A 17,519-nucleotide genomic window follows, 5' to 3' on the forward strand; every position below is an offset into this window, starting at 1 on the left:
TAAAGATTAGGATAAATAAAGAGGGTAAGGATTTCCTGAACCAACAAACTGAACTGGAATACAAAAAAGGGAGGCGTGAGGAGGTCCGGGAAACAAGCTAATGAAAAATAAGTAATGGAAAGATTGGCTTGTTTTTAATTATTTTTATTTTGTATTTTTCTTTTTTTTCTTTTTATTTTGTAATATTTTGAAAATCTTAATAAATATCTTATTTTAAAAAAGTTTTGCTGCAACGACCAAAGTCAGCCAACAGGGGGCAAACGCCTCCTTAGCATCCCTCCGCTCCCTCGGCATTCTCCGTCCTCGCTCGGCGATTTCCGTAGCCTCCAGAGATGGCGAGAGGGGGAAAAAGAACGTTGCGCTCATTCCGGCCGCTGACGTCACCGTCCCCTCGCGTGGCCGCGCGATGTTCCACTTCCCTTCTCTTCCCCCATCCCTCCCCGCCGCCATCCCGCAAGCAACCTCAGCCACTGCCCAATGGTTCCGGCCCTCCTTCGTTCCGGCCCCGCCCCGTCGCTTTCGGCCTCTTTTGCTCGGAAAGCTTCTGCGCCTGCGCAGCCGGCGCGCTCTCCCCTCCCCCACTGGCAACCGCAGCCCCCGCCTTTTGGTTCCGGCCCTCCCTCGTTCCGGCCCCGCTCGTCGCTTTCCGCCTCCTTCCCTCGGAAGACTTCGTCCGACCAGCCCCACAATCCCCGCGCCTCGGCAGCCCTGCTGGGCTCGGGCTTTTCCGGCAGCTGTCGAGACCTGCTCGGCTAGTTCCGCCGGCCCCTTGTTGTCGCGGGGGCCAGCGTCTGCCCCCCTCGGCGGGCCCGGCTGGGCTTCGCTGCCCCCCACCGACCGCTGCTCCGGCTGCCCCCCCCGCGGCCCTCGCCATGGCGGCTTTCGGGATCCTCAGCTACGAGCACCGGCCCCTCAAGCGGCCGCGTCTGGGGCCTCCCGACGTGTACCCGCAGGACCCCAAGCAGAAGGAGGTGGGGAGAGGGGGGCGGCGGTGGGGCGGCGGTGGGTCAGGAGCACAACCCCTGTGGGTCGGAGGAGGGATGTGTGTCCTATGTGGGCCAGTTGGGGAGGGGGCTCCCTCTCGCCCCACACCCACCTGCGGGGAATTAGACACCCCCCTAGCATGAGATCCAAACCGCCCCCTGCCGAGCAAGGGCCCTTGTGTTCTCATTGCCTGCCCCCCGCCCCGTGCCAGATTTATAAGGAAGCCGGCGTTTCCCTCCCCGCGCCCCGGACGCATAATCGTAGGGCTGGAAGGGGTCCCGACCAGGGCCATCTCGCCCTGTCGCGTCCAAGGCAGGGATGTTTTTTCCGCCCTGTGCGGGGCTCGAGACCATGGCCCTGGGAGTATGAGTCTCACGCCCGGTGCCGAGTGAGCTCAGCAGCAGACAGGGGGAAAGTGTGCTGTGCTTGGTGTGTGTAGCGCTGGGGTGTTGGTGGGACACAGCTTCTGGCCCAGCGGCAACCTGTGACTGCATGCCAGACAGGTGCGCTGCTTTCCCCCAGCTGCTCGCCCCCCCCTCCCCTGGCAGCTCACAAGGAGGGTGCTTTGTGCCGCCTCTCTCTTCCTTCAGCTCCCCCCCCCCCCATAGAGGCTCGGACATGGAAGCTCCCCATTCTTAGAAAGTAGCACCTGTTGGAGGGCGGCATGCCTCCGGGAACCAGTTGCTGGGGGTCACAAGTGGGTTTAGGGCAGTGCTACAGCCGGGTCCAGCTTTAAGGCTTTCCATGAGCATTTGGTTGTGGGTGCTTTGAGAGGAGGATGGCAGGGGGCTGTGATAGAGCATTTGCTTAGACAGCCCCAGGTTCAATTTACAGGAAGGGCTGGGAGAGATTCCTGCTTCTGAAACCCAGGAGTTCTTCTGAAACTGCCAGTCAGTGTAGACCAGGGCCACTGTGTCCCACAAGCTTCATTCAGGTACCCCTTGGTATGTCCTCATTAAACATTGATATTTAATTGTATTCTTTATTGCTTCTTTTATTTCTTTCATTCCATTTTGTTATGTTTGCAATTTGAATTTTGTAGGATGCAGGTTGTAATACAATATAAGAAATAAAAGAAGTGATAAAGAATACAGCTAAGAAGCGGGCAGCTACTAGCACAGTTCATTACGCTTGCTACAGCAGACCGAAAAAGCATTAGGTGGGCAGCCAAGGCCGTCAACAATTTTCAAGTGTTCCATGCTGGGAGAATGTTTAAGAAACACTGGTGTAGATAAGCGTCCTCAGCTGCATGGACCCATGGTTTGATGTGGTATAGAAAGAACCTCCCTACATTCTAATGATTAGATAAGCAAGTAGCCTGAGCCAGCAGAGCTTTTATGTTCATAGCTAATAGCCTCATATAGACCTATTACACTTTCAGTATCATGAAGTTTCATTGGATAGATGCCATGTTGTCGGGAGTATGATTTGTAACACAGAATATATGGACCTTCCTGCCTAGAGATATATGTTTGGGCCCTTTCCATGTCTGCTTTCTAGGCAGGCTGTACAGACATTTTTGCTTCAATCAGCCTTTGACTAGGAGAATTTGATGGCTCATTTATTCTTAACTCTTGTTTCAAATTTATTTAGTGTGCTGGGATTTTGTGACATTATGCTGGTTGCTGCAGTGATTTAGATATGCTCTTTTAGGTTCTGATTTTTTAAAAATAAAGTTTATTAATTCTGGATTTTATTGATCTGATATTAATGATACTGGTTTTACGATCTTATTTTTGTGAGACCTCTTAGAAAGACATTGCTTTTGGAAAACAGAATACCACTTCCCAAATAAATGACATCATGACTATCCTGCTGGAACTGTAGTTCCTAATGTTTTCAAATGCAATCACAAGGACTGCATTGCTGGATCAGACAAAAATAATTGCTAATATGATTTCTTAAGCAGAGCAGTGGAGACTGGCCCTCAGCTTACCTCAAGCCTATCCCCATCTTTCTGCCTCTCTCACAACCAGTCAACTTACTTACAGTCTACCTGCATTTGATTCTGGCTATGCCTGGCTTTGGCTCTGGCTCTGCCTGCTGTTGGTCTCCATGCCTTCTGCCCTACCAGTCCCAATGGGCATTGACCATCACTGCATATGTGATTACAAGAACTGTTCCTTATTGATTCTGCCAAAACAACTGGTCTTAGATGCTCCCCCCGTTTCTTCTGCAGGATGAGCTGACAGCTCTCAATGTGAAGCAGGGTTTCAACAACCAGCCGGCTGTCTCTGGGGATGAGCATGGCACTGCCAAAAATGTCAACTTCAATCCTTCCAAGGTGAGAGGCTTGACCGTTCTGAAGGTGCACCTGCTGCGGCCTCCTAAGTGATTGTGGCTGGGTTCTGTGGAACAGCATCAGTGTTTCAGCTTCGGTGTTCTACTGGCTTTTTGGAGCTACGATCATTGTACTCTTTTGCTTCAGTACTATCCATCAGCTACCTGTTAATTTGTCTTCTAAAGAACTGTCTCAAGGCAATTTACACTAAAGAAAATTGAAAACATTGAAAAACAGAAATCAGTTTAACGATACTAAATTATTATTATTTACTGGGTGTTCCTGTCAGATGACATGTGTACTTGCTATCCCCTGCTCCTGATTTTGGATCCAGTGTTCTGATTGCAGAGGGGTGGGTCATTTGCAGCGGAAACGGGAGAGCTGTTGTGAGCGTGTGCATGAAAGCTTTGTGCTGGGTCACAAGGTGTGACGTTCAAGCTTTGACACCCTGCAAACTCACCTTGGTCTGCATCCTGTAACCTACCAGTTTCTCAATACAGGTGGAAAGTGCCTTTGGTCTGGGAGCATGGTTCTGCTATCATTCCCTTGTGTGTTCATGTGTGTGTGTGTGTGAGAGAGAGAGAGAGAGAGAGAGAGAGAGAGTGTCTTGGATCCTCTGCACGAAGCTTTCATAGCTGAGATGAAGACAGTATGTGGCTGACGATTAACGCCGAATGTGCTGTGGCTAGTGAGTCTTTGCAGAGTGCGGGCAGCAGGGTCTCTTTGGGAGCTCCACCACCTCGTTCTTTTCCATTTTCCAGATCAGTTCAAACTTTAGCAGCATCATTGCTGAGAAGCTGCGCTGCAACACTCTGCCTGACACAGGCCGCCGAAAACCCCAGGTGAACCAGAAGGATAACTTTTGGCTGGTGACAGCCCGCTCCCAGAGTGCTATTAACAACTGGTTCAACGATCTGGCTGGGACCAAGCCCCTCACTCACCTGGCTAAAAAGGTACTTCCCCCTCCCCTTTTTTCTTTTAGCTTAGGCTGCTAGGAAGAAGGGGAGGGGGGAGTTGTAGTGTAGGGATGGCTGAACTGTGACCCAGAAGCTAAATGGGCTCCTCCTTGCTGTGATTCTAGGATAGACCCTTTCTGGGGCGGGAGGAGAGATGTCTCTGAGAATAGTGGCTAGAAAAGAAAAGAAGAGCAGACTTGAGTTCAGGGGCTGAATGGGAAGAGGATAAAGAGGAAGTATTTGGGACAGTTTGGAGATGCAAGAGTGATTCAGAAGAGTTGGTAGGCATGGAATTTGGTAGAGAAAGGGCTAGTGAACTTTTGGGGAGGGATTTCCATGGCTGTGGCAGAAGCTGTGGCACCAGGTCATATGTTGACTTTCCAAATATGGCCTTCTCCTTATAAGCAAAGACCTCATCTGCACAATACATGGAAAGCAGTATCAGTTTAAACAGTCATGGCTTCCCCCAAAGAATCATGGGGAATGTAGTTTGTTAAGGGTACTGCTAATCCGCTATTAGATCTACAGTTCTCACAGTGGTTCAACAATCAATCTCTTCCCAGGCATATCTGGGAGCTGTAGTTCTGTGAAGGGGATAGGAGTCTCCTCACGACTCTCAGCCTCCTTAACAAGCTACATTTCCTAGTATTCTTTGGGGGAAGCCATGAATTTAAGCACTTTTAACTTCTTTCAAAGCTGGGGCAGAACAGGAGCACTGTTTGTTTTGCATCCACCAGCAAGCTGCCTTCAGCTCCAGCAGTTGTTGTTGCTGGACAGCCCCTCTCCAGTTACAGCTCTCACCCTCCACCCTCCCTCTGTCAGGTCCCCATCTTCAGTAAGAAAGAGGAGGTCTTTGGTTACCTAGCAAAGTACACCGTGCCTGTGATGAGGGCAGCCTGGCTGATCAAAATGACCTGTGCCTATTATGCAGCCATCACAGAAACTAAAGTGAAGAAACGGCATGTCATCGATCCATTCAGTGGTAAGGACTGCTTCTTCCCATTGCAAATGCCATCTAGACCCATACAGCGGTGTGGGACTAGACAGGCTTGGGTTTCTTGGAGATTTCTTCTTCTTCCAGCTGTTGCGCGTCATTATTCTTCAAGACCATGCATGGGCCAAATGTGGTTTCTGAGTATTATGGATGGGATGGATGCAGAGGAGCGGTGGGAGGCATCAGCTAGGGAACCCCCAAGGGAACCCCTCAGACAAGAAGGCTCAGAGCCAGGAGATTGGTGGTGGTACAATGATGATGTTGGAAGCATAAGAGATTACAGGGTTTAGTGAGCAGGAAGAGGCTGTGGCAGAGATAAGTCCAGAATCAGAGGCAGAAGAGGAAACTGGAGTGGATTGGAGCCAAGAGGCAGAGATGAGTCAGGCTGGTGAAGAGTCACACGTGTCTCCCACTCCTGCTGCAACCAGCTCTTCCCTGCCCCTTGTTTCCCAGAACCAGAGGAGGTATGAAGAGGGTGGACAGGCAAGACAACAGAGTCTCAGATTGCTTGAGAAAGAACCAGGGGAGGAGGAGACTTAGGGAACTGTAGGAAGGCAGGGACCTTCAGTCCTCACAACTGCCTCATAGGTTCAAATTCTACCAGGAAGGGTTGTTGTGCCCACTAGGCGTGGCCTCCTGAGCTACCCTGTTTCTTTGAATAAAGAGTTCACTGAACTTGTGTGAGTTATTGCTGACCTGCTCCTGGCACCGAGGCCTCTTTATCTGGCCCCTGAAACCTTCCCCAGGCCACAGCCCTCACTGAGCCTGCTTTGCAGACCTAGCATCTTTGCCTGGATGGAGAAAGTTACTGCTTCTTTCTTGCCTGAATGGAGGAGAGTGAGTGAGAGAGAGAGAGATGGGAGTGGGTGTGTAGAAACAAGCCTACTGGACATTGGCAAAGTTGACATTAGTTGCTCTGTCCCCTATGCCTCTTGGCCTCGCCCACCACTGGCATGTGACTCTGGGAAGGTTGTGGTCCTCAGGCTGAAAAAGGCTCCCCACCCTTGCTTTGAGACCAGAGGTGGGGGACCTGTGGCTTCCACATGTAGTTGGACCATAGCTCCCCTCATCTTGATGGCTGGCCTTTCTAGATGGAGCTGGTGGTCCAACAACATCTGGAGTGCCACAGGCTCCCCACCCTTGTCCTTGACCTTTGGTACTTGTCTGCTCATTTATTTCTCCTGTTCCTGGGGCAGGACCAGCTTGTGCTTCTGCTGCTGCAGCTCAGCCTCTTGAGTCCACAGCTTGCCCTGGCTTCCCACAACTCCCTTCTTATTTCCCCCTCGTCAGTGCGCTTTTCTTTGCAGCCCTTGAGGCCCAGCCCCAGCCCCTTCTACCTCTCCAGCAGCTTTTCTTTCCTTCCAGAGTGGACGCAGATCATCACCAAGTTTCTGTGGGAGCAGCTGCAGAAGATTTCGGACTTCCATCGGCAGCTGCTGGCACAGGCCTGTGCATCTCCCTCTAGCCTCATGCCCCAGGAAGTGGAGTACTCTGTGAAGCAGTGGGACTACAATGAGAAGTTAGCTATGTTCATGTTCCAGGTGAGGGAAAGGGTGTGGCTGCTCCTTTTGACTATACTTGTCCTTTTCTCTTGTCAGAGGTTCAGACGCTCTGGCTCCCATCTAGGGAAAGGTCTGCTCAGATCTAATTTTTTGCTTCCAGGATGGGATGCTGGATAGACACGAGTTCCTGACCTGGGTTCTTGAGTGTTTTGAGAAGATTCGACCAGGCGAAGATGAACTCCTGAAGCTGCTTCTTCCCCTTCTGTTGCAGGTCAGCTTACCCCCTTCCTCTGCAACAACCACGACAAGCAGGACACTACCTGCCTGCAGACTTAAGAGTCTGAAAAACATGGCATGAAAGGAAAAAGGGACAAGGAGAGAAGAGTGGAAGGAAATAGTATTGGGCCCCAGTTCTTAAAACCACAAATTTGTTATAATAACCAGCTTGAATGGAAACAGCTGATGGGGGAGAGGCGTCAAATGCTAGCTGGTCTCTCAATTGTGCCTTGGGAATGAGTCCATCTCTTCCTCTCCCTTGATAGAATGGCTGCTGGTATGGCTGCCCATGGCATGTTTGTTGTGAAGGAAGATTTTTACTCTGACTGATACCAAGTCAGGAAGACTGGAGCCTGGAGGATAGTTGTTTCTTCATCAGTGAAGCAGCTACGACTTGGAGCTTATGTAGGAGCTGGAGGTTCTAACCGGGCCCTGATCCGGGCATGTGGCTTCCATGCACTTTCCCCTGCTCCTGAGTAGCCAGCCAGGCCCTTTGGCAGTGACTCTGGAACTCCTGCGTGCCCAATCACTCCAGTAGTCCCTGGCAAAGATAATGAGTAGCGGGTGGGAGTCAGAGAACTGCCCAGGGCTGCAGGCAGTTGGTGTGGGGACGCCTGGTCCTGGGGCCATTGCTTCTTCAGGGTATCTGGCAGTGTCGTGACCTGGTGGAAGCTCCTTCTCCCCCTTGGTCCTTCTCCTCGGCTTCAAAGTCTGGCCAGGGTTGAAGTTGCTCTTCCTGTCCAGAGCTGCTTTGCATGGAGAGGGGCAGGCCCTCCAGCCTGGCAATGAACAAGTTTTCCTTCCTTCCTTTCTCCGCAACAGTATTCCGGTGAGTTCGTGCAGTCAGCCTACTTGTCCAGGCGTCTCGCCTACTTCTGCACCCGCCGCCTTGCCATACTGCTGGACAGCATTGGTGGGCATCCTGCCCACCACCTCACAGCGCAGAGCACCCCTGCTCTTCCATCCACACCCACCCCTCAGCCGGCTGCGGGGAACCCCCCTCCCAGTCCATTCGGTGACCTGCTGCATTGCCCACAGCACCGCCCTGTGGTTTATGGGCTAAGCTGCATCCTCCAGGCAAGTCAGGGTAGAGGCAGATGCCTGGTCAATGGAGTGATGGGATGGTTTAAGGGGGTGGGGGTGGGAAAGCGGGCACATCTACTGTCCAGGAGGGTTTAGGCAACTGGTGGAATAGGAGTGTTCATAGAAGGGACTTTTGGGAAATCCTACAGATATTTGCCCTTTTACTGGTGTGATCATTTTAGCACATTGTCAGAGAACCCTTTTCAGCCGAAGGAACCCGTTCCCTTCTGGACAACCTTCCAGAGGAGCAGGGCCAAAGCATAAGTGGGTGGAGAAATAAATGTAAACTTTACCTTTGTACAGTAGCTTAGTTTCTGCATATACTTGCACACCTCTCTCCATCCTACATTCAGGCAAGCAGGAGGCATGACCAGAGTCCAAAGATGCATTCTAGCCAGGCAAGGACACTGGAGGAGGGTGTGAATCAGTGGAACGATCTTAGGAGAATTCTCATGGCCAGATATGCAGGCTTGGAAGGCAGCATTTGACCATCTTGGGCGGAGGCTCCTGACCTTAACAGGATGGCAAATAAGGAATAAGCAGTGCCAGGCTGTGTCACCCTGAGTGGGATGGAATGCAGTACTAGGCAAAGTGGGGCAACCAAGCTGGGCACATGTAAAACAAATTTATTCTCATCTGATTTGTGTGCGTGATGCTTCACCAAGGACAAGTCCTTACTCTGGGAGGCTTACAATATATAATTCCATCTGTGTTATGTATGTATAAATCAGTGCCATACCACTTGAAACAGGTAATGGCTTCCTCCCACCCAAAGAATCCTGGGAAATGTAGTTTGCGAAGGGTGCTGAAAGTTGTTAGGAGCCCCTGTTCCCCACACAGAGCTACAATTCCTAGATTTCCCTGGGAAGAGGGATTGATGTATGAACCACTTTGAGAACAGGAGCTCTGTGAGGAGAGCAGGGGTCTCCTAAGAACTCTGTTAGCAAACTACAGGTCCTAGGATTCTTTGGAGGAAGCTGTGACTGTTTAAAGTGGTATAATTCTGCTTTAACTGTGAGGTGCTGGATGGGGCCTATAGGTCAAGACAAGGAGATGGCAGGGGCAATGAGGAGAGAGGTCAAGGCAAGGGCAAACAGAAATAACATGCAATGATTTTAGTTAACATGTACCTGGATCTGGTTATAGCAGGTTTGTGGGGACCAGATGCTTTGTGGAGAGTTTTTAATACTGGGCAAAAGGGAGCAAAATGGGAAATGGTCCAAAGTCTTCAGGATGTTTATAGCAAGCATGGAAAGAAGGAGGACAGGGAAGAGGAGCCTGCCGACCTTCCAGGGATCTCAGTCCCTCTTTCTACTGTATTTCTTCAGAGCATTGTCCTGTGTTGCCCCAGTGCCCTCGTCTGGCATTACTCCCTAACCGACAGCCGAATAAAGACTGGCTCCCCACTTGACCACCTGCCCATCTCCCCCTCCAACCTGCCCATGCCTGGGGTCAGCGCTGGCTTCATGCAGCAGGTGAGCAGCAGGGACCGGAATGAGCAGCAGGTGAGCACCAGGGCCTGGAGCCCCTCATCTCGGTTGGTCTCGATTCCCACGGCTTGCCCAGCTGCAGGAGAGACATACCAGGCTTTCCCTGTCACCCCTGGCTCACCCTGCTTGGTCCCCTCTCGGGTGTTTGGGGCTAAATGGTGGCAGCCCCTCTCATGCTTCTGGGGGTTGCACCACATCCTCTCCAACACGCCTTCCTTGTCAGGTCCGAGCGAGACTCCGGGAGATCGAGCAGCAGATCAAGGAGCGGGGCCAGGCAGTGGAGGTGCGCTGGTCCTTTGACAAATGCCAAGAAGCCACTGCAGGTAGGCCATGCTGCAACGCATGCCACACTTTGCCCACGTGAAGAGTGGTTTGCTCTTCATGTCCCCACCCCCACGCCCTGATGTGTTTGCCCGTGTGCTCTTATCTGTTCTGCCGGTTGTTAATGAGCCTTTCCTCTCACTCTCCAGGCAGCCTGGCTGATTTTCTTCTACTTGGGGAGTTCTAGAATTGTAGAGTTAAAAGGGACCCCCCCAAGGGTCATGAAACCCCCTGCAGTGCAGGGGATCTCAGCTAGAGCATGACAAAAGGCCACACCCAACTTCTGCTTGAAAACCTCCCAAGGAAGGAGAGTCTGCCGTAGGACGGCCTCTGTATCTCTTCTGCTTTCCTCTTCCATTCCAGGATTCACAATAAGCCGTGTGCTGCACACCTTGGAAGTGCTAGATAGCCACAGCTTCGAGAGATCAGACTTCAGCAACTCTTTGGATTCCTTGTACAACAGGATATTCGGGGGAGGACCAAGCAAAGACAGCCACGAGGTGAGGACTATTGCACAAAGCAGCTGCAGTTTCTCTCACCATAGGAAGCTGCCCTTTGCAGAGTCAAATCCTCTTTACCCCTCTAGTTCAGCATCATCCACGCTGGCTGCCAGCAGTTCTCTGAGTCCTGCACTGAGCTTTGGTCCTTCCCTTAAAAATAAAGTAAGGTTCCAGTTCTCATGGTTCTGGATAAAGGGCTGATATGAATAAGAGCATTCCTTATGCCATTGTTCCAGCTAGCTCACTATAACATCCACATTGATTGGCAGCGCCTCTCCAGGGTTTCAGGCAGGGGACATTCCTAGCCCTACCTGGAGATGCCAGAGATTGAACCTGGGACATTCTGCATGCATAGCAGGTGCTGTGCCACTGAGCCCTGGCCCTTTGTCTGTGTGGCTGAGGCTGCGTACGCACCGTACACATAAGGCACCCCCTCAAAGAATCCTTGGAACTGTTGTTTTAAGGGTGCTGAAAATTGTAGCTCTGTAAGGGGTAAAGTACAGTTTGCATGATTCCCCCCCCTTTTTGAGGGGTGCATATAGTTGTTGTTGGCATCTATCTATCTTGGGAGACAGTGGAGTGTCCTGGGGGTGAAGTCAGACCACAGTGTTGGCAGCACCCAAGTGACCTCCCCAGTGCTTAAGCCAGGGTAGCATGAATGAAGGCCCTGGGTGACCAGATGACAAGACACCCCCTCTCGGCCTCACTGATGTGGTCCAAAAGAAAGCAGAGCAAAACTTTGGTACCAGCTGGGCTCCGGAGTTGCCGGAAGGAGGTGTACAGGGTGCCTCCCAACTGTCTTAAGGACTCCACTCCAGATTTGTGTTGAGTTCTATAGTATATGCAGCCAGAGAATGTTGGAAGCAGGTTTCATGTGGAGACTGTGGTCTGTTGCATCGATTCCAGTTCAATCCATAGCGTTCACCACCTCTTGTTTCATCTTCACAATGTCAAAGCACATAGGACAAAAGCCATGCACTGTGCAGAGAATGTGGGTAGAAGTAAGTCCGTTCCTGCCCCCTCCCTCTGTTTTTCCATAATACCAGAACTCGGAATCACCTTGTGATGCTGAATATTGGGAGATTCAGGACAGACAAAATAAAATAGTTCTCCAGACAATGTATTCTGCATCTCTGGAACTCACTGCCATAAGATGTGGTGGCAGCAGCTGGCTTAGATGACTTTAAAAGAGGATCAGGAAAATTTGTAGAGGCAGAGAAGTAGGAGGGGGTCGGTCAGTGGCTGCTGTCAATAACCTCTGGGGTTTAGGAGCAGTGTGTGCCACCTGCTTCAGGAGATAGGGTTGTGCCAGGGGTTCAGAGTCAGTTTACAGGATGTTCCAGAGAGCAAAGCCAGAGTACAGTCCAGGGTCAAGAACGGAGGGAAAGTCCAGTCATTGGCCAAGGGAAGGTTGCTTCTCAGCAAGCCACCACCGTCAGTCTAGAAACTGGAGTAATGAAACTGTTCTAGAAGCTTTCGCAAGGGACTGAAGGCTTTTATGCAGGAGTCTGTTAGGAGCAGCTAGTGATCATCACTCTCTGTTCTGAGGCACCATATGAAAACATTCTTGTTTTCCCCAGGCATTTGGTCCTTAATGTTCTGCTTATCTTTAGTGGAGTTGCACTGAGTTTGAACTGTTTGTGTGTATGTGTGTGTAACTTTAGGTTGTTTATCATGGTTTCTAACGTAAGCCAATTGCAGTTTTGCTTTTCGGGGGGGGGGGGGAGGAACAGTCATAATCCTCTCACCTTGGATCACTCTAGCATGTCTCTTCTGGCATTAATGTTTGCTTTGTTTAACACTGTGACTGAAGGAAAGCAACAGCTGGTGTTGCAGACCTGAATTTATATCCTGACCTGGCCTGATCTCTGGGCCTCTGCTAGAGCATTTTCTCTCTGAGCAACGTGGGAGGAGAGCACAGGGTCTGTGGGTAGGGATTGTTTGAAACTATGGGACCTCAGAACCCCTTCATGGTCAGTCTGCAGAAATGGAGCCTGTCACCAGCCCCTGGCACATTTAGATACCCTGCACCAGGGGTTCCAAAATTGTGGGTGGTCTACAAGCTTAATTCAGGTGGTCTGGGGCATGTCTGCGTTAAATATTCGTATTGATATTTAACTATAATGCACCAAAACACAATAAAAAGAAGAAGAAGCAATAAACAGAAGCTTCTTTTGTTTCTGACATTGTGTTTCCGTGCATTACTGTTCGCAGTTTGTGGAATCTGTTACATAAGAAATAAAAGAAGTGATAAAAATGCAGTTAGAAATCACACAGCATCTAGTACAGTGCATTACAATTGCTACAACAGGCAGAAAAAAACATCATTAAGTGATCCGCTAGGACCATCAGCAGTTTTCAACTGGTCAGGGGCAGAGGGGAGCTTGAGAACTGCTGCTCTACTCAACCTGTTTCCTGGCAGATCTCCCCAGATGATGACGCAGTGGTGGCCCTTCTCTGTGAGTGGGCTGTCAGCCACAAGCGATCCGGGCGCCACAGGGCAATGGTTGTGGCCAAGCTGCTGGAGAAGCGGAACTCTGAGATTGAAGCAGAGGTGAGTGTGGGAGCACTTTCAACTGCAGAGCCGGGCAGCAGTTGTTGGACTACAATGTCCATGATGCATAATTGATTAGCTGTTCTGGCTGGGGCTAACAGCAGTCCAACAGCATCAGGACAGCCACAGATTCATCATCCTTGCTGTAGGGAGAACTTGTAGGGGTGGAAGAAAAGAAAAAATTGCAAGGAATCTAGTGATTTGGGGAAAGCAGTCTCCCACAACCTGGTGTCCTCCAGATGTTTGGGCTACAAATCTCCTTCAGCCCCTGGGACTGATGGGAATTGTAGTCCTGGAAGGCACTAGGTTGAGAAAAGCTGGGGTAAGTACTCTTAAAATCCCACTCTTCCACCTAGACCTGGTTATTAAGGTTTGATGCAGAGTTTGAGTTGAGGGGTAACTCTGAAGCTCACTAGATGTCCTTGGACAAAATGCTAGTAACAGCTTCTGTTATCACCTCCAGGATATTGGTGTCATTCTTGTGTGGATGACCATGGCAGTAGCTTTGTTTGCTTCAAAATTATAATGAACTCTTCTGTAAAAAAAGCTGTTTAGAAAATCCCCAAAATAAAAATGGTAATAGAATTCTATTTAAAACAAGCAAAAACGTAACATAACGTAGCATAACATAACACATAACAACACAACATAACTTGGTGGAAGAGAATGTAGTCGCAAAAAACTGGAGGCACTGTACCTCTGAATACCAGTTGTTGGAAATCACAAGTGGGGAGAGTGTAGAGTGCAGTGCAAAAAGCAGCCACTCGCCCACCTATCTAACCTCTGAAGGCCGGACAATGTAGAACAGGGTGTCAGCTGACATCCTTAGAGAGCTGAGAGGCCCATACAGGAGACAGATGTTGTTAAGATACCCTGGTTGCTATGCTGTGAAGCCCTTGGTTACTGGGGCAGGCTTTTGCTTCACCCAAAGGCAGCAAACTGCAGAAGTGGGATGGTCTTTGTTTTGACGGTTGAGGGGCTGGGGACTAACCACATCCCTTTCTGCCCAGAGGTGCGGAGACTCAGAAGTGGTGGACGAGAAAGGCTCCATCTCCTCAGGTTCCCTCTCGCCAGTCGTTACGCCCGTCTTTCAGGACGTCCTCATGCAGTTCCTGGACACCCAGGCTCCCGTGCTAAGTATGGGCTCTCACCTTCAACTCCTGGCAGGCCCCGAGGCAGCAGTTGGGAAAGCATTGCCCTCCTTTGCTTACCCTTCCTTTGGGGAAATGTGGCTACACTGCAGCTTCCTCACCTGCTCTTCTCCCTTTGCCCGGCAGCCGACCCCAGCAACGAGAACGAGAGGGTGGAGTTCTTCAACCTGGTCCTGCTGTTCTGTGAGCTGATCAGGCACGACGTCTTCTCCCACAACATGTACATGTGCACGCTGATCTCCCGCGGGGACCTGGCCATCGAGCATGGGCCTCGCCCTCCCTCGCCCTTTGACGACACAGCCGACGAGCACGACAGGAAGGAGGTGGAAGGGAGCAGCTGCATGAAGCTGGAGGTGTGGGCCAGGGAAGAGAAGGAGATAGTGCAGGAGAAAAAGGGGACTTTGGGGCTTGCTTGTGGGGCTTTTAGGATCTGAACGGCTGCGCCTTGTTTCCTGTCTCTCCCAGGACACGGGTCTGTCAGAGTGCCAGATGGACATTGACCACAACTCCAGCGTGATTTTTGATGATATGGAGAAGACAGATTTCTCGGTATGACCTGCCAGGGTGGCCCTGGCCAGGCCCCTTTCTAAGTCCTATACTTCTGACTTCATAAAATAATGGGGGGTTTTGGTGTGTGCCCCCCACCCCAGTGCTTGGGGGGGGGAGTAGTGCATGCCTTTGGTTTCCTCTGCCTGGTATGCTACAGAGAGGGCACAGCCCATAAGCATACAGCTCCCTGAATGCCCGTTTTATTTCAGTATTCAAAGAGGCAGCCAGGGATGAGGGCAGAGCTTGGCACAGCCAAAGTCACCTTTTCATGGCAGCCAAAGTGGGGTTGCGTGCAGGGAGTCAGGTGGCCCTGACAGCATAAACGTGGGTTTAGTGGGAGAGACAGAAGCAAGTCGTTGGAATCCTTGGTAGCCAGCTGATTACCCCAGGCTCCCCCTCCCCCTGCACTGCCTGGTGCTCATTGAAAGGCATGCAGTGAGTGACAGGTCTGTTTGGTGTGTTGGCCACGTGACTTTAGCAACCTTGCTTTGGTGTCTTTCCGAGACTGCTTTTTTTGAAGGTAGCCTTTTTCCTCCCCCTTCCCAACTAGTTCAGTGACCTCACCTTGCCTTCTGCGTGTGCATCTCTCTTCTCCCCCCACCAGATGTTTTCCCCTCCCATGCACTGCGAGTCTAAAGCCAGCCCTTCTCCGGAGAAACTGGATCTTGAGAAGGACATCAAGCCTCTCCTGAAGGACAGAGTTGCAGATGGAATGCTGGCGTCCCTCTATGACCAGCCTCGGCATATCCAGTACTCCATGCACTTCCCTATTCCACAGGTAGGAGAGGAAGCAGCTCAAGGCTTGCTCTGGATGGAGAGAACAGGAGTAGAAATCAGATGCATAAGACCTAATCTCCTCTAAATAAAATGATTGTATTATGCTATCAGTTGTGAGAAACCCACAGCACACGCTGCAGTGAATAACAACACATTACAGATAAATGCATACCATGTTTACTAAACAGTGGAATACAAGTAAAGGTCAGTTTCCACTACACACACTCCCAAGGAACTAGAAGTTAGCTATTTCTGCTGAACTCCAATTAAGTTGTAACTAGGCTGGAAAGCTTGCCTCTTGTTTGGTATCCATATGAAATTTTCCTACAAAGCACATTCATTTTTGCATACCATCATGTCAATTTGCAATCAAAACCTTTCATAAATCAAAAGAAACTTGCCTCTTGAGTTCCAAACAAATATTCAACACAACCAGGCCAATTAATTAAATTAATTAATTAAATTTGTTAGTTGCTTTATCTTGCCCAGGACAACCCAGAGCAACTTCCAACCAACCAACCAGACAGACAATTAAAGCTCACTAGATACATTGAAACCATAGGGTAAAAAAAACCACAACCTACATTAAAAACATTCCACCCACTTCTACAAGGCTGCTGATAGTTCTAGGCCGAAGACCTGGTTACAGAGGAAAGTTTTTTGTCTGGCACCTAAAAAAAAATAAGACTAACCCTCCCTTTTAGAAAATAACCCTGGTTTCAGAAAATTTATTTGTCAATTTGCTTTTAAACGGCTTATGTTGCAAACTGAGTCTGCCTGTGTTATATTTCCACTATTTAACTTTTTATTTTTGATGATAAGTTATGCTGCAGTAGGCAGGTGGTGAACTGCCTACTGCTGTTCAGCTAGCTGAAACTTCAGCTGGTGCAGAATTCAGCAGCCAGGTTGCTCACCATAGCAAGACGGTTTGAGCATATTACACCGATCCTGGTCCGACTGCACTGGCTACCAATTAGTTTCTGGGCCCAATTCAAAGTGCTGGTTTTGACCTATAAAGCCTTAAGTGGCTCAGGACTGCAATACCTCAAGGGCCGCCTTTTTACATATGAACCTATGAGATCATCATATGAGGCCCTCCTTCATGTGCCTCCTCCTTGAGAGATCTGGAGGGTGGCAACATGAAAACGGGGCCTTCTCTGCATTTACTCCCCGTCTGGAATGCTCTCCCCAGGGAAGTTCGCCTGACGCCTTCATTATACATCTTTAGGCGCCAGGCAAAAACGTTCTTTTTTAACCAGGCCGTTGGTTGATTTGATTGACATCCTATGCCCTTTCAAAATGTGTTTTTTTTTGGGGGGGGGTTATTGGGTGGTTGTTTTTATTCCGATTATATATTTTGTGGTTTTATATTTTGATTTTGTTCTGTGAACCGCCCAATGACTTCTGGGTATAGGGCGCTATATAAGTTCAATAAATAAATAAAACAAATTAAACATAACTCTCTATTTGTCTTCCCCTTGTCTGAATAAAGAGCGCGGTAATGTTTAATACACTTAACATCAGCTTACATTCTATAAACAAGATCTTTGACCGATATAGTGACTAATGCAACATGCAGGTAGTATGGATTCCAATTTCTCCTATGTCACTTTGAAAAATGTAATCTCCATTAGAATTTGTAGGTCTTTTCTTTTAAAAAATATTATTTATACTTTTCAAATTTATACATTTCATTAATTTTACAATCATTTTAACATTTCAAGGTTTGACTTCCTTCCCCCTTTTTCTGCAGTTCCTTAAATTTATTTTTTAATATCTTCTGCATATCCAAACTCATTTAATTTGCTCATTTAATTATCTACTCTAAATGTATACTCTTAGGAAACTGCAGGTTATTACAATAATCCTGCCAATTTTTAAATCTTTTTACAGTTTAACTGTATATATTCAATAAACCATTTCCATTCATTTATTAAAAGTTTGTTATCTTGATTTATTATTCTTCCGGTAAGTTTCGCCATTTCTGCAAAAGTTTCTGTATCCATTCTTCCTTTCCTGGGACTTCTTTCCATTTTGGGGCGAGTGACATTCTTGCTGCTGTAGTCGCATACATGAATAAATTTCTGTACAATCTGGGTAG

General features: G+C 49.2%; 1 protein-coding gene across 8 annotated transcripts in view; it reads left to right on the top strand.

Annotated features, from left to right (window-relative positions):
- The first annotated feature begins 659 nt into the window (after positions 1–659).
- MED12 (mediator complex subunit 12) overlaps positions 660–17,519 on the top strand; it is a 50,261-nt gene continuing 33,401 nt past the window's right edge. For 2 of the 8 annotated variants that reach the window (XM_082208394.1, XM_082208395.1), the window contains exons 1-15: positions 660–971; positions 3,164–3,268; positions 4,027–4,218; positions 5,044–5,203; positions 6,581–6,756; positions 6,878–6,988; positions 7,816–8,070; positions 9,405–9,581; positions 9,790–9,889; positions 10,251–10,387; positions 12,810–12,941; positions 13,952–14,078; positions 14,219–14,445; positions 14,558–14,641; positions 15,246–15,419. In XM_082208394.1, coding sequence (XP_082064520.1) covers positions 873–971; positions 3,164–3,268; positions 4,027–4,218; positions 5,044–5,203; positions 6,581–6,756; positions 6,878–6,988; positions 7,816–8,070; positions 9,405–9,581; positions 9,790–9,889; positions 10,251–10,387; positions 12,810–12,941; positions 13,952–14,078; positions 14,219–14,445; positions 14,558–14,641; positions 15,246–15,419 — 2,256 coding nt within the window. In that variant the 5' untranslated portion in view covers positions 660–872. The remainder of the gene's footprint in view (positions 972–3,163; positions 3,269–4,026; positions 4,219–5,043; positions 5,204–6,580; positions 6,757–6,877; positions 6,989–7,815; positions 8,071–9,404; positions 9,582–9,789; positions 9,890–10,250; positions 10,388–12,809; positions 12,942–13,951; positions 14,079–14,218; positions 14,446–14,557; positions 14,642–15,245; positions 15,420–17,519) is intronic. The other 6 variants (XM_082208396.1, XM_082208399.1, XM_082208397.1 and 3 more) reach the window with 5 other exon arrangements.

The sequence above is a fragment of the Podarcis vaucheri genome, assembly GCF_965113315.1.
Source record: "Podarcis vaucheri genome assembly, chromosome: Z".
NCBI classification, from domain to species: Eukaryota; Metazoa; Chordata; class Lepidosauria; order Squamata; family Lacertidae; genus Podarcis; species Podarcis vaucheri.